At 40.0% G+C, this 22,916-nt stretch overlaps 2 protein-coding genes across 8 annotated transcripts in view; both read right to left on the bottom strand.

Annotated features, from left to right (window-relative positions):
- The window catches only part of tiam1b (TIAM Rac1 associated GEF 1b), a 53,603-nt gene extending 51,037 nt beyond the window's left edge, over positions 1 to 2,566 (bottom strand). For 4 of the 6 annotated variants that reach the window (XM_048264572.1, XM_048264571.1, XM_048264577.1 and 1 more), the window contains exon 1: positions 419 to 441. The gene's annotated coding sequence lies outside the window, so the exon portion shown is untranslated. Of the gene's footprint in view, positions 1 to 418; positions 442 to 2,437 lie in introns of those variants that run through there. The other 2 variants (XM_048264570.1, XM_048264573.1) reach the window with 2 other exon arrangements.
- A 768-nt stretch (positions 2,567 to 3,334) lies between these two features.
- LOC125308214 (SR-related and CTD-associated factor 4-like) overlaps positions 3,335 to 22,916 on the bottom strand; it is a 33,581-nt gene continuing 13,999 nt past the window's right edge. Inside the window, exons 14-19 of one of the 2 annotated variants that reach the window (XM_048264560.1) lie at positions 20,651 to 20,764; positions 20,271 to 20,427; positions 19,823 to 19,923; positions 5,231 to 5,372; positions 4,734 to 4,820; positions 3,335 to 4,467 (exon numbers count right to left, since the gene is read on the bottom strand). In XM_048264560.1, coding sequence (XP_048120517.1) covers positions 3,899 to 4,467; positions 4,734 to 4,820; positions 5,231 to 5,372; positions 19,823 to 19,923; positions 20,271 to 20,427; positions 20,651 to 20,764 — 1,170 coding nt within the window. In that variant the 3' untranslated portion in view covers positions 3,335 to 3,898. Of the gene's footprint in view, positions 4,471 to 4,733; positions 4,821 to 5,230; positions 5,373 to 19,822; positions 19,924 to 20,270; positions 20,428 to 20,650; positions 20,765 to 22,916 lie in introns of both variants that reach the window. The other variant, XM_048264559.1, reaches the window with a different exon arrangement.

Raw genomic sequence — 22,916 nt, 5'->3', positions numbered from 1 at the left:
GAATGTTTCAAACTGATCAAACAACAGTAATTAAAGAAAAACAAGCACCAAAGCCTAACTTCAGCAAGACCATGGAACAAACAAATCCAGAGATCTCGATCTACTTAAAAATCAACACTGCCATGGAGCTCTTGAAGCTCTAGAGAAGTGGATACATTTTGATTTTGTTAAAGAGGGAGGCAACGAAATACAAGCCTCTGCAAAACAGTACACCATTTACAGCGTCCCATCTGAGAACTGAATGCAGCATTATGTGAACGTGGGTTAAAAAAATGAATAATTCACATTGGGCACTTAAAAGATTCAAAATATGCGCATTTCGAACCATCGTCTGAGCCTCAAATGACAAGGTTCTTTTTTATAACGGACAAACTTAGAAACACAAGTCAAGCACTGTACAAACAGTCCCGGCAATTACCATTTGAATCTGCTTGCATCGCTTCATGCTCGGCTGGGACAGTTTTGAAGATATGCGCCCACCTCTACCATGGCGAAGCAAGCAACGAGATACCATCTGCCAGCCACCTGATTAGGGTGGACCGTGAGGTCATGGACCGAGGTTCCTCTGAGGTTATCATCAGCCAGAAGCCCGTAGAGGCCCAACCAGATCCAAACAGGGGTGAGAGACAGAAACCGAGACCCGGGAGAGACCCTCACTCTCTTCCATCCAATAGGAACACAGATGATATCAGCTTTCCAACCTCTGAGACACACTACATCTGCTTGCAAAAGCCCCTAGCAAGAAAAAAAGCAACAAAAAAACAAAACACTGGAGATGGTTCTCTGAAGACATGTCTGAGTGTTGGCTTCGGATAGACTGCCAGACAAGGGCTATGCTCAGCATTCTCGGGCCAGTGTTAAGAAATCAATAGAGCCAGCTGAGGCTTTCACACACAGAGAAGTAAAGTTGAGGGCTCCAGGCAGGATAATGTGGGAATCTGGCAAACCAGTTTGGTTTGGTTTTCCAAAGCTGATCACTGCTTTGTAATGGCATATCCACTGCTTTATCTTCACAATCTATCATTACACCGAGAACAAGAAAATATATGTATTTTGTAAAAAGCATACAACTCGAGGGGTTCTATTTAAAGGTCAAAACACCCTTTTTCAAGATCAGCATATGATGAAGTCTTCATGTTATTTTCTTTCTTAGAGGACATATGCGATTACATAATTCTAGACTTGACCAAAGACTGGTGATAGGATCCAGGCTTTAATAATGTTCCAGAGAGGGATGATCATTCCCATCATAAATTTCTTAACCATTATACCATCTGAGGGATGACCTCTCAGATCCAGCTATCTGAGACACCAAAGCTCTGTTTCAAATCTATGCCCCTCTGACAGGGGATTACCCCTGACCAGGATATTACCTGGGAACTGTCCATTCACATCGTATCTAATGACGATGACACAAAATACCATGGAATATATGGTCACAGGCACAAACATGGGAAAAAAACAGGAATGCCACTAGCAAAAAGGACCAGCTGACCTTTATGTATTTCAAAAGGTCTGAAAGTAAAGAAAATAGGGTCTTTCCTGTGTAATAGCCTATATGGGGGTATATTTAGATCATTTAAGGATGAAGTAGCCTACAGTACAAACATCTACTTATATAATTTTTGCACATATATGCCACTTTAAAGAATGAATTAGTCGATTTAATGATCAACACTTGTTCATCATAACCTATACCCAACAAACCAGATGCTGACTCTGCTCTGTAGTCCATGACTAGTCTGCTAGACGTGCACAACACAGTAGGCTAGGAGAACTAGAAAATGAATTAATTACTATCAGTGGAAATAATGGCAATAACAGGAGACTATGATGAGCAATCAATCAGCTAGTCTTAAACGTATGATGGCGATACTGAATGAATGTTAATATTATTATTCCGTCAACAATACGGACAGAAGGTGTAAAAATGAAAGCATCGCCGTACTCGGACCTGACAGATGACACGTGAATGATAAACTGGACAGCTCTAGAGATGGACAATCAATACTAATGTCGAATAGTATGCCACATCTTCAAATAAGTTCGACATAGCCTAATTTTACTGTGCAAGTGACAAAACAGAAGAAATTTCTTACAAAACATGGGTTCAGTCTACATAGCTAGAAAAAAAATGTAACCAATATAAAAGAGATGTTGGATGCAAGCAACGACAAAATATGATGCCGTCATATCTAATAGTATATAAATAATAGATGAACATTGCGAACAAATAAACATAGCGTGGAATGAGACTACATTGCATCAAGACATGCAGATTGTGTATCCAACTTACGATTGTAGGCTACACGACGGTCACGGACATTCCACACGGTCACTAGGACCCGGGGGAAACGTTTTGTCGCGTCTAATCAAGCTAATTCATTCGCACATGATGTCTCTAAACCCCAATATTTGATCGATTCATGAAACGCACCTGTCATTTGTGTTGATCAGTTTCTTCCGCGGCCAACCTTTTTCATAAGCAATGTCCTGTTACACTCCCGAACATGATACCCTCTGCATTGCTGGCACTACACACAGCTCATGCATAGGCGCTACCATGTTGTTTCTAGACTGCTGTGAAGGGAGGTGCGCGCAGCCCTTGGAGACGGAGCGCGAGTGGATCGCCAGAGTGCCACTAACTTAATGCACGAGCCAATCCGAGCCTTCACACTTGTAGACACTTTTGTAACTAGGAGAGAAGCCAAAACCGATGCTGCTAGATATAAACCTACTATTGCCTCTCATCCTCTCTCATTCATGTATGTCACGTAGCCTACATGAAGGTGACACTGAATTTAAAATAATTTGGTGACGACAGGGCATGATAATCAAATGGGGCAACATAGGCTGCTGTGATGGAGAATGATATTTGCTAGGTCACCTGCATCTAATGATCTGAATTTGTATTTAGACTTAAATGCCGGAAATTACTATGATGTTTTCTCTTGGTGCATCAAGGTGATCTGATGTAGCCCATCTTCAAACAGATCGTGTACACGGCATGTAGAGGGATACCATCCGTTATGGCTCAGGTTTAGCATTACAGACAATGTAGGCCGACTTTAAACGCAAAATCTATCAGAAAATAAATCATATACAGGCAAGTGTGCAACCTGTCCAAATGGCATCCTCCCTTGATTTCATAGGTCAATTTCCATAGTAAACTCTAACATAGCGCCCTCTACCGCAATACATTAGGCACATAACCTTGAGAAGCTGTTACACCCAGCTTGATGTGCATCTGTTATCAACTATCTGTTATTTACATTTGATGCAAGACCTCTAGATTGTAGATATAAAGTTGAAAATGACTGAGCAAAGACAAGACTGATACAAAAATAGTTTACTAAAAACAAAGATGAAAAGTACTGTGCAACACGTTTATGTTTACCTTACTGGTCGATAAAAATGTCATAGCTCCTCAGGTCAAAACCAGAAAAAAAGAAAAACACAAATGGTGCACACACTCTCCAGAAGGGTTTACAGCAATCTCCTGCTCTGACATACAAAGGTACAGTCCAAACAAAAAGCTATTTCAAAGTATACAAAACGATTGAGCAGTGCATTTGTATGTACACAGTTATTCTTCATTCTTTTAGACAATACTCGAGCTCACATAACAGACTCAGCACAGAGGTTCCAAGGACAGGTGAACTCACGTTCATGTCAGTGATGTTAACTTAGTGTTCCTTGGGCTGGAGGGAATTTTGGGTAATCTAAAGCTGTAACCTCTGGTGATTACTGGTGAATTATATCTGAAATGTTGGCACTGATTCCCTCTCTGTTGTCACTGAGTACCTCTCCCAAAAACTCCCTCTTTTCCCCACACATTTCGAACTCACATGTAGTTCAATGTCCCAACAGTTCAACTTTTAAGCTTAGGCTCGGGATGCTAGTCAAACCCTTCATGGCGGTTCATGAACCGTCCTGGTGGACCCCCGGGCCCTGGCCTGTCCCGTCCCCAGCCTCGGCCGCCCCTCCCCCTATGTGGGGGCTGGTCCCTGAACCAGCCTGGTTCCCTGTGCCATGGTGGTGGTGGTGGACCTTCCCAGTCGTCTACATCCTCAGGTCCCATGGGCGGCCCGTGAGGAGGTGGGAAGTCGTCCATGGGACCCGGGGGGAAATCATCCGGGGGTGGGAGGAAGTCGTCTCTCGGGGGATGGGGCATTGGCATTCGGAACCGGCCCGGTGGAGGCTCCCGGTACATCATGGGGTTCGGGCCACGGGGCATCATCGGAGGGGGCATGGGAGGCATGTTTGGGGGTGGCATGTCAGGCGGGAAGTGGGGCATGAATGGGGGTGGGGGTCCTGGAGGGCGCTGCAAGGGGATCATGCCAGGCCTGGCCCCGAGGAGGCCTCCTGTTGGTGGGGGACTCATGGACTGACCTCCTGGTGCATCGGACGGAGCATTCTCTGGAACCATCTGGTCTTTCTTTGGCTCCTCTGCAGAGGCAACTGGTACTACTGACACAAGGTGACAGGGGGAGGGGGTAAATGCGCAGTAAATTGTGAAGCTATACAAAATGGCATTAATTAATTTTGGAATATTGAGATAAAAAAAAAAATAACAGGAAAGATTGAACATTAGCAGGTGCATACATACATACATACATACATACATACATACAAGTATAAAGAATCTAAATGCAAAAATACTGAATTATTCAGCTACCTCTGACTCTGATAATAGAAAGAAAAACAACAAAACACCTGGCTGAAGTACTTACTTGGTGGCATGTTGATGGGAGGGCCAGTTGGTGGGGGTCCAGTTGGTGGAGGGCCAGTAGCAGGCAAGGCACCAGGTGGAGGGAATCCTGAATCAAACAAATGGTAAGGATCACCACAACATGTTGAAACATACAGTATACAATATACTCACAGCAATAGAGCATGCTGCAGGGTAGAAACAATTCTTTCTTACTGGAAATTTACATCACAAGCAAGACATAAGCAAGAATGAAACGTAAACACTGCCTCCAACTCTAATGTGTTACAATGTGTTCCATGCGCTTATTTATGTGCATGCTTCACACACACACACACACACACACACACTCTAAACATACGCTTTCCTCTACTTTTAATGGTTGTAATACACATGTCAAGCTCTGCCAGTGTTAACCGATACATTGATTCTTCTGGAATTTTATTGCTAACAATAGCCAGACGTCAGTGTAAATTCCCAATCAGTTAATATGTGAAGCACCAAGTGGCAGTGTCTTACCTGGGGGAATCTTGGTGGGATCAAAACCTGGGGGTAGGAAGGGTGGAAGTGGCCCTCCAGGCATCATGGCTGGAGGTGGGAGCCCCATTGGAGGGGGGAAGGCAGGATTAGCAGCAGACGCCACTGACTGGGTAGGAGGCACCTAACACAAAACACAAGCACAAGAAGCACTTTTCAAAACACAGGCTTCAACAACACACAAACAGTTTCTCAGGGCTTCTTTCCCATGGGTTCCTCATGAGCACAGATGCCGCGCTATGCTGTGAACCACAAATGGAATTAGAGCTAGTAATCAATTCCAGTCTCGGATAAGGTGACTGAAGTGATGTGAATGAATGTGACACGCTGTCATGGAGGAGAGAAAATGTGTGTAAGCCCACCCAATCATCTACAGAGACTGAGTTTGCACACAAACACAGCAGACACACACAGTACCATTATACCACTTTGGTCTGACAAGGACCATTATATTCTTCGATATTAGTTGGCACAACAAATACAGCCCCGAAACAGAAAAAGTTGGGACGTGTAAAATGTGAATAAAAACAGATTGTAATAATCTGCAAATCTCTTAAACTCATATTTAGTTTCAAAAAGGACACAGACAACATATCAAATGTTGAAAATGACAAAATGCTGGAAAAGTTGTGTAATGATAAAGAAAACAAAAGGAGGAATGTTTCACAACTAATTAGGGTACCTGGCAACACAATTGGGTATGAAAATGAGCATCCCAGAGAGACAGGGTCTCTTAGAAGTAAATATGTAGGGGTATTCATCACTCTGTGTAAACCTGTGTGCACAAATGATGAAACAATGTAATTTTAATCCTTCTTAACATGAAATTGTGAAGTATTTGGGGAGTTCAGCATCTACAGGACATAATAGTATTAAAACATTCAGAGAATTCAGAGAAATCTTTGCAAACAAGGGAAAGAGCTGAAAAACAAATTGGATGGCTGTGGTCTTTTGGACCTCAGATGGCACTGCATCAACACAAGACCTGTTTTAAGACCTGTCATTGTATGGTCTTAGGAAAACCTCTGATAACCACTATCTATGTGCACAGATTGATGCTCAATTCAAAAACTGCAGCCAAAATTGTAACAGCCAAAACTGTATTGAGACATGATACAGAAAATACCACTGTCTTATCTGGGCCTAAAATGGACTGAGGTAACATGGGGAAAGGTCCTGTGGATAGACCAATTAAAATTTGGAAACATTTTTTTTTTTGGAAATCATGGACTCATCTGGGCTAAACAGAAGAGGGCCTATCCAAGTATCCAACCTATCCAACTTGTTTTAGTGCTCAGATTGAAACCCAACATATATGTAGGTGTGGAGGAGCATTAGTGCCTACAGCATGGGCATCTTGCACATTTGGCAAAGCACAATCAATTCTGAATGATATATACAGGTTTTGAGCAACACATACTGCCATCCAGGCAATGCTTTTTTTCCAGGGAAGACCTTGAATATTTCAGGAAAACAATGCCAAAATGAATTCTGCACATATGTAAACTTTATTTCTCCCTACAGGAAGAGTCCAGGTATTAAAATAGCCTGTCTGCAGTCCAGATTTGTCAAACTAGGTGCATAATGGAATGAAAAACATGACTAAGAATACACTATAATGTTGAGCAACTGAAATCCTATATCGGGGAGTAATGGGACAACATTTCTTTCTTAAAACTCTAGCAACTGGTTTCCTCAGTTCTTAAACATTTACAGAACTTTGTTAAATAAAGAGGTGAAGCTGCACAGTGGTAAACTTTTTTGAAACATGTTGCTGGCATCAAATTCAAAATTAACATATATTTCCATGAAATAATCAAAATTTTCATATTTTTGATATGATGTCTGTTCTTTTTGGTGTTAAATATGGGTTTACGAGACTTGTATATTATCACATTCTGTTTTTATTTGCATTTCACTCTACGTCCCAACTTTTTCTGATTTGGGGTTGTATGTCCATCATTCTTAGTTAGGGAAAGTTAGGCTTTTTTTTCCGCCAATCTGCAAAAAAAAATTCTTACCAATAGCTTTTTTTACTATGTGTTCCTATAGGTGTCTAGTAACACCTCCCAATTTATCCACGGCCAAATCCTCGGGGAAACACCTGGAGAGCCCATCAAGTTTGGGGTGCCCAGAGAGACTAGGCGAAAATAATGAAAACATTTTGTTGACCAATATTAGCTTTTGAGATGTCTAACTAGGGGTTTTTAGGGGTGCTGAATCTATCCCAGCCATACATTTTGAGTAAAAATTACTCCAAGTCCATTAAAAAAAATCCATAACAAGTGGTTTTATTGAACAATTACAAAACAAAACTTTCTTAATCAGTTTAAAATTTAACAAACCTCATCCCTCAACTCCCATGCACTTCCTCACTCCTGTTATCTTCTGGCTGGTTGATGTTCTGGCAAGAGTTACCATGACAGTTCCAACAAGCAGAAATACACTTGACTCCTTGCTTTTTACAGAAGCACCTGAGAGTGTCACAGACGCCTGCACAGTTGCAGCTGACAAACTTCAGAAGGTAGTCTGGTGCAATGGGATCTGGTGTGACTGGTGCATAATCATGTTCTCCTTGTTTCTATCCACATTCAAGGACATCTATTGATGGATTTTGTAGCAGTAGCCAATCTCTGGTCTGGAGATATGCCCGCAGAGAGTGCTATGCTGCACCTCCTGTAGTCGGAGGTAGTTTCTAAGGCTTGACACTAGTTATGTTGTCCTCATGAGTTTTACATGTTGCTCACTGTCCACCCTCAACGTTGGACACTCTGTTCTCTCTCTCTCTCTCTCTCTCTCACACACACACACACACACACACACATCTATGCACATTGACTCTCTCACAAACACATTCACAACCACCCACCCACCCACATATGCACACACTTACAAATAAAGTTCACACCTTCACTGATACGGGTCTCTCTCTCACACACACACAAATGCAAATGTCCTTTCTCACACACACCATGTTGAGACAAAACTATCTGTGATTATAGTACCAGTGTATTACATGCAAAGTGTGTGTGTGTGTGTGAAAGAGAAAGAGCGAGTCCAATGCGGAGTGGACGGTGATCAACAAAATGTAAAACTCATGAGGATTAACGGAGTTAATATTTTTGTAAATATGTTATTATATCTTTTCATGGGACAACACTGAAGAGATGACGCTTTGCTAGAATGTAAAGTAGTCGTTGTACAGCTTGTATAACAGTGTAAATTTACTATCCCCTCAAAATAACACAACAAGCAGCCATTAATGTCTAAACCGCTTGTGAGTACACCCCTGAAGTGAAAGTGAAAATGTCCAAATTGGGCCCAATTAGCCATTTTCCCTCCCCATGTGACTCGTTAGTGTTACAAGTTCTCAGGTGTGAATGGGGAGCAGCTGTGTTAAATGTGTTGTTATCGCTCTCACACTGGTCACTGGAAATTAAACATGGCACCTCTTGGCAAAGAACACTCTGAGGTTCTGAAAAAAATAATTGTTGTTCTACATAAAGATGGCTAGGATATACAGTAGGAAGATTGCCAACACCCTGAAGCTGAGCTGCAGCACGGTGGCCAAGACCATACAGCGGTTTAACAGGACAGGTTCCACTCAGAACAGGCCTCACCATGCCCGACCAAAGAAGTTGAGTGCACATGCTCAGAGTCATATCCAGATGTTGTCTTTGGAAAATAGACGTATGAGTGATGCCAGCATTGCTGCAGAGGTTGAAGGGGTGGGGGTCAGCCTGTCAGTGCTCAGATCATACACGGCACACTGCATCAAATTGGTCTGCATGGCTGTCGTCCCAGAAGGAAGCCTCTTCTAAAGATAATGCACAAGAAAGCCCGCAAACAGTTTGCTGAAGACAAGGAGACCAAGGACATGGATAACTGTAACCATGTCGTGTGGTCTGATGAGACCAAAATAAACTTATTTTATTCAGATGGTGTCAAGTGTGCGTGGCGGGAACCAGGTGAGGAGTACAAAGACAAGTGTGTCTTGCCTACAGTCAAGAATGGTGGTGGGAGTGTCATGGTCTGGGGCTGCATTAGTGCTGCACTGGGGAGCTACAGTTCATTGAGGGAACCATGAATGCCAACATGTACTGTGACATACTGAAGCAGAACATGATCCCCTCCCTCGGAAAATGGGCCGTAGGGCAGTATTCCAGAATGATAACGACCCCAAACACACCTCCAAGATGACCACTGCCTCGCTAAAGTAGCTGAGGGTGATGGACTGGCCAAGCATTATTCCAGACCTAAACCCTATTGAGCATCTGTGGGGCATCCTCAAATGGAAGGTGGAAGAGTGCAAGGTCTCTAACATCCACCAGCTCCATGATGTTGCCATGGAGTGGAAGAGGATTCCAGTGGCAACCTGTGAAGCTCTGGTGAATTCCATGGCCAAGAGGGTTAAGGCACTGCTGGAAAATAATGGTGGCCACACAAAATATTAACACTTTAGGCACAATTTGGACATTTTCACTTAGGGGTGTACTCACTTTTGGTGCCAGCGGTTTAGACAGTAATGGCTGTGTGTTGAGTTATTTTGAGGGGACAGCACATGTACACTGTTATACAAGCTGTACACTCACTACTTCACATTGTAGCAAAGTGTTATTTCTTCAGTGTTGTCCCATGAAAAGATATAATAAAATATTTACAAAAATATTAACTCAGTTAATCCTCATGAGTTTTACCTTTTGTTGATCACCATCCACTCTCCGCATTGGACTCTCTCTCTCTCTCTCTCTCTCACACACACACACACACACACACACTTTGCGTGTAACACACTGGTACTATAATCACAGATAGTTTTGTCTCAACATGGTGTGTGTGAGAAAGGACATTTTGTAATTGTGTGCATATGTGTTTGTGTGGGTGTGGGTGGGTGGTTGGTTGGTTGTGAATGTGTTTGTGAGAGAGTCAATGTGCATAAATGTGTGTGTGTGTGTGTGTGTGTGTAGCTGCAACTGTGCAGGCGTCTGTGACACGCTCAGGTGCTTCTGTAAAAAGCAAGGAGTCAAGTGTATTTCTGCTTGTTGGAACTGTCATGGTAACTCTTGCCAGAACATCAACCAGCCAGAAGATAACAGGAGTGAGGAAGTGCAGGGGAGTTGAGGGATGAGGTTTGTTAAATTTTAAACTGATTAAGAAAGTTTTGTTTTGTAATTGTTCAATAAAACCACTTGTTATGGATTTTTTATGGACTTGGGAGTAATTTTTACTCAAAACTTGGATAGATTCAGGGATAGATTCAGCACCCCCAAAAACCCCTAGTTAGACATCTCAAAAGCTAATATTGGTCAACAAAATGTTTCATTATTTTCGGCCAGTCCCTCTGGGCACCCCAAACTTGATGGGCTCTCCAGGTGTTTCCCCGAGGATTTGGCCGTGGATAAATTGGGAGGTGTTACTAGACACCTATAGGAACACATAAGTAGAAAAAGCTATTGGTAAGAATTTTTTTTGCAGATTGGCGGAAAAAAAGTCTAACTTTCCCTAACTATCTAGTGTACCAACGATGTGCTTAAAGCATGCAAAAGCAAAGCCATCACCTGGTGCTTCTAGGCTGCTCATCTGACACACATGCATGTAAGTATGCACACAGACTTTCAACCCCATTACCTACATTTGTTTAATGAAAATCATTCCTTATTGAGTCTTTAAATCCCAACTGCCAATGCTTAAACACACATGGTCAGTCACACTGGATTCCTTCCCTAAATGTAACATTTGCAAACATTGCTTGTTGCCCTAGATAAGATAAAGGGTTAACCTGTTTTTATTATTATTAGGCACTTAAGAGGTAGTGCAAATATGTTCTACTCCACCAATTTCCATGTATTGGCTTTTGCCTTTCAAGCCCTTTACTGTATCTCTCAAAGAGTGGGAATCCTGTATACACTGATGGCTCATTTATTAACAATTACTGAGTGAATAAGGGGCAGATCAGTTGTCCTTACATTACTTTCAATGATAATGTAATGTGTGGGCAACTGTTTAAGACAAGGGTTCCCAACCTTTTTTGGCATGTGACCCTATTTCTGTCACAAAACGTTGGCGACCCCAATCATTCACAACATGTTGTGAGAGAGAGCGCATCTCATCTCTGCTGTAACATCCAGTTGAGAGCAGTATTTCCCCAAATGTCCTAGCAAGCTAATTTGCTTGTTTGACTAACTTGCCCGGTTTTTTGCTAATTTGTTTGGAACATTTATCAAGCATTATTACCCATGATGATCTCAAGCGGGATGTCTAAGTTCACTTTTACATAGCTAGATTGTAATGAAGGATCCAATTAATTACTTAACTTGGATATAATGGGGGTTTTCATATTTTTGTTTATTTAATGTATACACTTTTATGTAATGTACTGGTCAATTGTAAGATGCCCAATATCTCAGTCGACCCCATTTGAATTTCAGGCGACCCCACATGGGATTCTGACACTAAGGTTGGGAAACAATGATTTAAGAGTTGATTTTATCATTCATGTAGGGATTTAGTTTGGTCTCTCTAAGTATGTCTGTTCTGTAATGTAGAGGTCTTTAACAATTTTAGCTTATTATTACTTGAATTCCCAAACTGTAAATGAATTTCATGTGTTCTACAAAAATGTCTCACATTAAAGGCTGTGCCAACATACCACAGAGAGATATGCAAAGTGACCAGTGCTTCAGTTACTTTAAAGTTACTCATCAGAAACCTCTTTTGCATTTATGTTGACTACACTACATTATCACTTGCATAGTCAGGTGGCATCTTTGACTCTGTAGCCTACTTCACTTGGCATTTGAAACAAAGAAAAATTATTAAAGGAATGAGTCTCTAAAATGTAAAGCATTATACTAGTATGAATATTTAACGGAATTCTTCACATTTTGGTTAATCTGTCATCATTATTCCTATCACTGAGTCTCTTAGTAACAATCATACAAATATGACTATCCTATAAAATCTGTTTTTAAGATGAGTGTACAGGGATTATTTACAGTTAGTCTCAATTTGCCCAATCTCAGCTATTGTGGCAAAATTCAATTGAGTAGATATGTGCAATAATGACACATTCATTCAAATTGTATTGCAGTGTGCACTCTTAAAATCTGCTTTAAAGGGACTGAAAGGTATTATTTTTGAAAGGGCTGGCTTTGTGTCTCCCGTTTATTACTAAGGTGTTGAATGTAGAACCAGGTTTGAGTATGAATCTGTAGTCCACATAATACTGAAAATACAGGCATGGTAGCAGTTGTATGTAGAGGGAATTACATTATATCCTTATGTATGAGTAGGTGATGTAATTCACAGGTGCATACTGATCTATAATATATAATAATCTAATCTAATAAAACAGAATGACTCAAGAAAGACTATACCATGTCTCGAATCACTCTTGAATTTATAGACGCATATAAAGTGTGTGTACCTCAAATTCCACATACATTTTTACAATGATATTTCCATATGAGTAATACAATATCTCTACAAGTCCTGGTCAAATGTTCACATCTCTCATGAAACTGTCAAAGGAGTTTAACACGATTCATCTAAAGTAGTGAGAATACTGAGGAATTTATAAACATTAAACAGCCAGGATGGCGGTTAATGCTAAGCAGACAATAATAATTGCTGAATGCCTTGCGATTGCAAGCTTCTCCAATACAGTATGAACGTTTCTGATTATTATGTGCACAGTGCACAGCACTAATATTAAAAAAGAATTTGATGATAAAGGAAAAACTGTTCCAAAGCAAAAGCAAGCTTAGTTTAACATGGTAAATACAAGTATGTGAGTGCTCTCATACAAGCCCACAGAGTGACAGTTGAAAGGCACAACACACAAGATGGTACAAGGGGACACACTGGTAGAAGGCCCTTGGTAGTAAGACAGAGTAATGTGAAGGGATTATAACAACTCTTCATTTTACTGGCAGCATCAGAGATTCCTGATGTCCACACTCCTTGCTGTGTGTAACAGATAATGCGATACCCCTCAATGTGCAAGTTTTATTTGGGGAAGAAACTGATGCAATAAGTGAGGTGGAATTTCACCATTCAAATTTAAGCATTTGTGGTAATGCACTGCAACTAAACATCTTGGGATGACTAGTCAACAAACTGACAGAGTTCAGCCCCTACCTTATGTGGCATCCTTAAATATTACATTGACACTATTTCATTACCTGCAGCACAATGGGTTTCGTACCATCTGCGGCATTGTTCTTGGAATGTGTCCTAGTGCCCTGTTCTTATGTGTGACAATTTTCATATTCAAGCACAGTGTTACTTCCTAAAAAAGTGGGGAACCAGTCATTTTCATAATCAGGAATAATGTGGAAGGATGCCAAGAGTATAGCGACTATTACAGCTAGCAAGGAAAGACATTAACAACTTCAGAACTCAGTATAGTCTCAGGGATTATAAACATTAAGCAATTAACTTTGACAGCCGGTGTGGTACTTGTGTGGACAGTATTTATCCACTAATCAATTGAGATTTCCACTAATCATGGGATTTGTGTTCCCCTAAATTAACATTACAGATAAGTATGGGTCCCATTCTTTAAGTGCAGTTTGTTCATCAGCCTTTTATTTTCAGGTTTAAATCACTATAGGCTAAATAAAATGTCCAGTCTGATCACCATAAGGTATCAAAATATCATTAGCCATTTTGTATATGAAGTAAATCTTGGTTTAAACTGAAGTAGTGCAACACTGGATATGCCTTCTCCAGGGTAATGCTACTGTATGGGTCATTTGCCATGTAAATATCCTGTGACTACTACTATTGGCATTTTAATTTGATTGACTGAATGAATTGTAAGATACAGGGTGTCTTGGCTGTTAGATGTAACTCAAGTTTAACACTGGTAACAGCACATAATTCATGCAGCAACTATTAAAGAGATGTTTTGTGTCTGTTGCAACTTTCATTATGTATATTATCTAGTCTAGAGCTTACTCTTCAGCAGGAAGTGTTAAATGTACTGAAATGCAGAGATATACATTATCTTTTCAGAATCCACACACAAAGTGCCCATTTAAGATAGCATTATTGTTTCAACACCTGTAGTTTCAAATGTAGCTTGGACTGTAGTTTCAATTAAGACCCTTAGAGATCAATGCATACTGAAAAGTTTTAGACATTACAGAGAAAGACTACAACTGTATAAATAACCTTCTAGCCTTACAGACAATGGTGAATATCCCATCATGTGACACCACACATAGTTGTTAAATCAGAATTACTCCAAATTGATTTGCAATTGTATGACAATTGTACAGGTTGCACACTATCTATGTGAAATGTAAACATTGCTAATAAAATATTCAATGTTAATATGTTTTGCTCCCAATTTCTGCACAAACATTTGTGACTACATCATGCATCACAACACAAATTCTGTCTCTCCACTAGATGGCATTCTTCAGCAGCAGACCTTTTATCCAGTGCTAAAACACTTAAGTAAAATCAGCTACATGTAGGTGAACTGAATGGTAGTATAGACAAATACTGCTGCCTGCCTTTTTTTTTTTATTATTTATTGGTGTTTTCAGATGGACTGTGGGTTGTCAATATAGGCGGGGTGACATCTACTCTTACCCTCACCTCTGCGTCCAACCTGGAACACGGGCAATGGATCCAGAGTACCAGTTATGGCAGCAAAGTGGTCCGGCCAGCCAGTGAGGGCCAAGCAATGCCTACTGTCTGCTTCCTGGGTGATGGACGGAGGCCCATGGGCACATGAGATCAAGTGTTCATTTCGCTCGCTATGCAATGTGCATATGTTTGAAATGCAAAGATGATTTTATCTGGTGACACAATATCCTTCTATCTGGATAGGGCAAGTTCAGTAATAAGCTCCTCAAACGCAAGGCCTAAAACCCCACATCACTTGAATTTTAAAACAGCAATGCATATTAGACTGTTGTTTCTGTGGTGTGCTAAAGATATTCTGTAAGTAACTAATCTTACAAAAACAGAATGCATTCAATGCAACACAATTGCCTGACAGAACTAACTTCACCAATAAATGCCTGCATGTGCAACAGTTTTGAGAGCTCTACACCCAAGTACACCAATGCAAAACTACTATACCAAGGTTAAAGACGATTCCATATTTCTTTCCCCCAACTCTGGTTTCATCAGTTTTTCATCGATTACCTCTCAAACACTGAAGTTTGTTGGCCACTCCAAAGTGAGGAAAATGCTTGTCATCCACATCCCATAACATGCTCGACTCACCTTAGTGAGGCCCTGGCGGATTCTCACGGCCACCTTCTAGAATCTCACTCCAAGGAAAGGTCTCACGAATGACAGATAAAGTAGTTTTGCTCCCTCTTACCTATTTAGTGATTTCTCAATAGACTTTTTCCAAACACTACTTGTGCCAAGGTGATGACCCGCAAACTTTTAAATAGTTCTATGGTTAATAAGTCATTTATTTGTATCCCACTGAACTTTAACTGTTTCACATGATGCATTGTGATTTGTAAAAAAGGAAGCACTTTTCTTTGACGTTTGTAAGCATTTACGGTGCTACAGGTTTATAGAAATGGGTCGTTTTGATTTTAGATGCATGTACTTACATTTTACATCCTCTCAACTCTACCAAAATACAGACACTTTCTAAACCGGTCCTCATAACGACACTGGTACAAATAAAGTATTTGAAAATTGTATGGTTCTGTATTGTACCTACAACATGCTTCATGATCTCAGAGAAAATTGTACTATAAATAAACTGGAAATATAGTTATACTGTATATAATTAAAATGACAAGAATATATTGATATCCAATTTAAAATCACTGACATATTGTTGGATTTTCTTTTCTTTCATTACAATAAAGCTCACAAGTCCTTTAGTGACCTCTTAATCTTAAAAAGTGCAGAATCCCATTAGGAGGACATTAAAAATAAGGATGGATGCCTTTCCCGGTTGTGCATAAGAGATGTAAATGTGTGATTAAGATGCAACCATCATTATTCCAGTCAAGGTACAGTATGTGGGTCTAATGTTTATCATGATGAAATCTACTTTGCGATTTAAATATTGATAAATCTCAGTGACCCCACAGCCATATAGGAATGGAAAGATGGCACATTTTTCTTCCACCAGGAGACGCGTGGAATTTATGCAGCCAGACATGGCAGAAATGTCAGCGGTTTTGAAAAAGAGAACTGAGCAAAAAAAGAAAATTAATAATCGGGTTTCTGATTGAAAAGTAGTAGATACTTTAAAAACAGAAATGAATTAAATATTTTTTTTTAGTTCATATTATTATATTTACTTTGGAATCTTCTTTCAATTGATGCCTCATGAGCAGTGTATTAAAAACGCAGAGGCATAGATTGATCACACAAAACATCAACATTCTGGCCTGGCCTTCAAATGCAACAATTAATAGGCCATACAGGCTGAATACAACTCACCAATTTTGTTAAGCATCCAGAAAGAGGAAAAGAGACACATCCATGTGGAAACAGACAGATTAAGGTTTGCCGCTTCAGTCGTCCTCCCGCGATTCATCAAAGGGCCAAACAAATCCACGATTTTCATTGTGTTCCAAAGCAATATTGTATGGCGTACAAAACAAAATGTTTCCTCCCTGCTGACATGCTCCGTACCATCTTAACCTGCAATTTTTGTTGATGAATGGGACTGAAAAATGCATTTCTTGTACAAGAAATAAAAGTGAAGATCTCATAAGAGGTCGTTGGTTGATGGATTTGAGAGTGAACATGTAATGTTTTTCAGGAGAAATGAAAAATATGTACATTTCTATGAGAAGCCAAGAACATTTTCAGAGACAAAGTATTGGCAGTCAATGACATCTGAGACATTGTCTCTCCAATTCAGGGTATTCTGTCAATCTGATGTTTTTGAAGTTTTTTAAGTAGGTTTACTTTGGGAGATTTGACTAATCCGGAATGTGATGACAGGAGGGGCATTGTTTTAAAGTGGAGACATTGACAACCCAGTTTATAATAAATTCAGGTGCCAAAGTGGGGTTTTGTACAGAGCTAGGTATTATTTAGCAGTATCTTAACAGGATGTTCTCCATGCGCAATGTGAAAACTAACTAATTTATCATTAGTAACTAAATAATTTGCCTCACAAACAAAATAAAACTATCAGCATAATAACTCGTGTGGTGCTATTTCCCCCCATACACTATACAATGACACGCTTGCCATTTTACAGTGACCTTCTTGTGAACGTAGTGCAACACTTCTTGAAGTCAATTATACACAATTCAAAATGGCATCTTCTCTATTCATTGTCAAGTAATACAACCGACCTAATATAAGAGAACAGTTCTGTTTCAGAACAGTTCAGTGTATTCTGGAAAACTTTTCAATAAAGAAAAATTTGGTTTGCAAATAAAACAAATTTCCCAGATGTGTTATGTTATGCTAACCGTTTAAGTGTTACGTAGCTGCATGTTCTTCTTGAGAGGGTTAGCCAACTTTTCCGGTTTTTAAACAACATTTTTGTTATTCTGCTCCTTTGCAACGGTTTTGCTGCAACAGATGCAGTACTGATGAATTGCATCTTGTAACTGCTGTACACAGGGAATAGTGGGCTAAAACATAACATTTAGGGGGCAGCCGTGGCCTACTGGTTAGCACTTCGAACCTGTAACCGGAGGGTTGCCGGTTCGAACCCCGACCAGTAGGCACGGCTGAAGTGCCCTTGAGCAAGGCACCTAACCCCTCACTGCTCCCCGAGCGCCGCTGTTGATGCAGGCAGCTAACTGCGCCGGGATTAGTGTGTGCTTCACCTCACTGTGTGTACACTGTGTGCTTTGTGTGTTTCACTAATTCATGGATTGGGATAAAAGCAGAGACCAAATTTCCCTCACGGGATCAAAAGAGTATATATACTTATACTTATATCAATTTTCGTTTGTGTCAAAATACACATTAATTAACATTAAACTACATCTGGTACATTAGCTTAAGCCGCATCGTTAATTTGTCAAGATACTGTTACATACCTTCTCTTAACATCCATCAGCTTATTACAGAACCAAACACCATTTTACATTTTCCTCAACCCGTCAAAACAAAACTAAACTTCTTTCTCATGACTGACACCTTGAGTGATCAGAGTGACGACAGATCAAGCTATTTAAGCCTCGTTGTCAGAGGACACTAGCCAATGACCCTCCAAAATGTTACTATACAGCAGGCTACAAGCTGCCTGTGGCCATCTCTAAAGTGAAGATATTCATGTCCATTGGGTATGTAACAAACATTTCCGTACGTAATGATGGTCAAAGGAAAAACAGATTAGCATAGGCATCAAAGGGAATGCTCCTTACCATCACCAGAGAGCCCTCGAATGCATTTCACTGAGCATATGATCTTCAAGCATTCTTCATAAGTCCAATGTCCAACTCCTTCTATTAGGCCAACATTCAGTGTCTGAAGATCCCCTCTGCACTCTTATTTTTACCCAGCAGATATTAATTTCATGTGCGTGAGCCAACAACAGCGCCGAAATTGGTATTCCTCCGCGTCCTACCTGATGTTGTGGACTCCGACTGCACGTTACTGTATGTAGAAGCTGGATATAGTAAAAGGTGTCCAAAAAGATGTCCAGCATCCACTGGTTCAATAATGCACAGCTTGGATATGGCGCATAAATGCATATTCCTATTGCAAAATGTCACCAAAGGCAAGATATGGGTGTGCTCAGGCCAAGAACAGCATTTCCAGACCCCTCATGATCAATTCTGCCTTTGTTTCCTCTTTTGGTTGGTATGTTGATGTGCAATATATATTTTTCTGTAAATCCCACCAATCCATGATACAACACCAGTAAAATCTGTGTATACCATTCTGTGGTGATAAGGTACCTTTTTCAGTGACCCTCGTCCAACATTACACAGGTGACAGAAAATACAGAGAACGTTTCACTGGCAAACAGTCGGAGGACCAATTATCCAAACCCAGTTAAAAACTTTATTGGAATTTTCATGCCACGTTCCTCACCCACCCAATTCTCATCGTAAAAACAAATGAATAGATACAAAACTGACTTTGCTTTTGGTTACTAAAGTGCATGAGAGCTTTCAAATAATAAATTCCTTTTGGATTCAATGACTGCCTAATCAAGAGATGTCTTACTGTCTCTAGCATAGGACTTAACTGCCTGAGAGAATTTAAGAAACACATCATACATCAAGCACGTTCCTCAATGTCCTGCAAGAGTTGTGTGCTACTGCCTATTATGCAAATGTTGTGTGCTATTGCCTACTATGCAGGGAATCGACAAAAAAAGTAACTTTGGTCTAAATTGTTGAAACGACTAAGCCCCCCTAGTCTTTTTCTACTTCAATTGGTGTATGTTTATTGCAGCTATTATGTTGTTAGACAACAAACAAATAGGAGGTAAAACTTCTGTTTTAATAAATACTGAGGACGCAACTCACAGCCAAAGCATAGTACCTTCAAACAAACTTCAAGTGCCACCAACAAAAGATGAGAAAGAACTAGACAGTACATAAGGACAAGACATAGACAATTCCTGAGGAGTTCCATTTGAAACCCGCCAGCTTTTACCTGTACAGTAGACACTGAGTGCTCCTCCTTCCGCTGCCCTTCTTGACTTCCACTGCTTCCTGCTCCAGGCTTTACCAAGTCCTTCACAGAGCTGTCCCAGTCTACACACAATCAAGCCAAGCAACACGCATTACTATCCAATAATCAAGACATCGTTACACAGAAATGGATGTCTGATGGTTGTCATTTTATGTTCCATTACATTTCCCCAAAGGCTTAACATTAAAACATTAAAATAACAAGTAGGCCTAGCACTTCTTTCTACACATACACATACACTACACATACTTAAAAAATAAAAATTTGAACCACAGGTTGACATAATTACTTACACGTTTTGTATGGTAATTTCTTTTAACAAATTAATTATATAAATATATATTAAGCAATATATCTTATAACATATACATTATGTTATACAGTCGTTTAGGACAAATCTAGTGTTTACCTGGACAAAGTGTCTCAGCATCCAGCATGCCTCCTTCCCGATAGTTCTCCAAGTCCTCCACTTTCACCTTGTTCCAGGGGATGTATGTGACTCCACGCTCAACGTCCCACAGCTTCTTCAGATCGGGCTTTATGCCTTTGTTCAAGGCCCAAGCAATCTATCCAAGAAGATGGTGGTTAAACCTCAATTATATTCAAACTTACAAGGAAACTCTTAAAATCTTAACCAAACAGATTCAATTGCTCTTACGATCAGATCAGACTTATATAGTAAACACTGGCACTGTCCAATTTGCATTTTGGCACAGCTTTGTAAAGCATCATACCTCGTGCATTAAAGAATATGATGTCCTATTTCATAATTGGACATAAAGAGTGTACCTTGATGGGTTTCTGGTTGACCTTGACAGTGCCCCTGCTAAGGCTGGTGAGGGCCCTGTAGGCGTCCTGCCTGTGCACCATGACGATGTAGGCACAGCCCCTGGGGGGAATCATCTGAAGAGGCAACCAAGAGAAGGAAAAAAATATGAAATCATCAATGAAAATGGATGAAAATTAACACGCCAACTCAGGCAAAGAGAAAAGCATTAAGTGCATGACGTGTGAGTGAGCAATAAGATCAGCTAGCTATCTGCAATGATGAAGGTAGTATTTAGTTGTGCAAGAGGGAAAGGCACTCTCCTTCAACAAGGAGTTTCTAAGGAATTACATTTTAAAAGGTGTCTTTAGGCTAGAGGTACTGGCCACAAGCCAAAAAGACAAAATTTCAGGTACGGGTACAAATACAATACTGTGCATCTTTCAAAAGTACTATGATAATTAAACTGCATTCATGTTAAACATTTCATGTAGCCACCACCTCAAATAGTACCATACACGCAATGCATACAATGTATACAACTATTCATACATACAACACATCCCCTAACCTCTGGCAAAGTTTAAAGATAGACCACCGCCACGCCTCATTAGAAGCTATAACACAGTACATCATATGTATTAATGTCATAAAACAGCAGGACAATATGCGGACATATGTTAAATGCACATTACAAACATGGTGGTCAACATGATCCAGTCAGACTTGTTAACCTACAAACTACACAGCTCCACAGAAGTCATAATTTAGTTTCCTTTCATTGTATATCATACATGTTTATATTCAGTATTTAGTTTCAGTATTTATATTTCAGTAGCATTTCAATCGTAACAGCAGCGATAACAGATGGAGATGCACAGACAACGATAAACAGGAAAGCAAAACAAAGGGAGCATAACATTTTTCTTTCCATACTCTACCTAGACTATTTCCATCTATCTGAAAATACAGTACGACAGGGGAGCTGCAGTGCAAGCGGCTGTATTGTTTGTACCACATTCACCAAATTTGACCCGTTGTCATTTCCCAGTCCCTCCCCATCTCTCCAACTCACTTGCTGTCACTCATCACTCTACTATCTGAATAAAGGCAAAAAGGCAAAAAAAAAAAAAAAAAGGTTCCAGTATTTCCATTAATACAGGTGACGTACTGAGAGCCTTTATAATAATACGATTTTTATAATATAAAATCTCAGTTTTTCAGTGTTTTCACACATTTAGGCATCTGGTGTGGCTACCAACAGACAAACCACGAACAGGCCACTCTGAACAGGCCTCTTCAGACAGAGCTAAAAAAAGTGTGTTGTGGTATTTCCTCTTTTTGGTATGGGGTAAAATATGTCCTACATCCTCAAAGCTACATATCTAAAAGTGGAATATGCACGTCAAGGCTAATTAGTAAGAAACAATTAGTAAGGTGACAATTTGCTTGATTTAAGGTGTCAATAGTGCATCGTAAGAGGATTTATGAAGATGCATGCAATGTCAAGTTGCCTTTCAACAAACCACACACACAAAATGGACAAATGGACTGCTTTAAATGTTAGCCAATAGTATAGCCTAGCTGTTCATACATCTACCCAAACTTCTACCATCAAACTTTGGAAGCAGCATCAATCAAGTTTCCTGGATCAACTTCACCAATGTGTCTCAGAATACTTTGCATATGCAAAAACTCTTACCAGTTGTATGTTTGGCCTAGCATTCGAAAAAGTCGAATACGAGACTGATTAAAGCCTGCTCCTTCCATATGATTCTCTTTTAGTGTTTTGTTCAGACCTCGTCTGTATCATGAATGGGTGTCAAAACTAAGGCCTGTAAAATATTTCTGTTCAAATGTCTTCAATGTCTTGAAAAGCGTTAGTGATTGCCAACCAGTAGGATGAAAGACAAAACATGTTCTCAGTATGACTGAACCATTAAACGTGTGTATGAAATGCTCATTGATTTTCTCTACATATAACGATCATGGAGCTATTAAAGGATAAAACAAGGGAATGTTGCATTTTTTGATCATTTTCAAAGGACTAAAATGGTATGTGGGGTAATTAGCAGGAACTTTAAAATCTTTTTGCAAGTTGCACACTAAATGTCCATACATTGATTTGTACAAAGTATCAACATTGCACCATAGATTATTATGCTGAGCTCATAGAGTCGATTTATAAATGAAGGTAACATGGTACAACATTGAGACCTTGTAAACCAAAATATTTAACATTGCACTATTCCCACATATATTTCAGCCCCCCTCCTTTCATTTCAACAT

The sequence above is a fragment of the Alosa alosa genome, chromosome 15 (assembly GCF_017589495.1).
Source record: "Alosa alosa isolate M-15738 ecotype Scorff River chromosome 15, AALO_Geno_1.1, whole genome shotgun sequence".
Taxonomy (NCBI): Eukaryota; Metazoa; Chordata; class Actinopteri; order Clupeiformes; family Clupeidae; genus Alosa; species Alosa alosa.
Note: the sequence above shows the minus strand (reverse complement) of the source record. Positions and strands in the feature narration are given on the sequence as shown.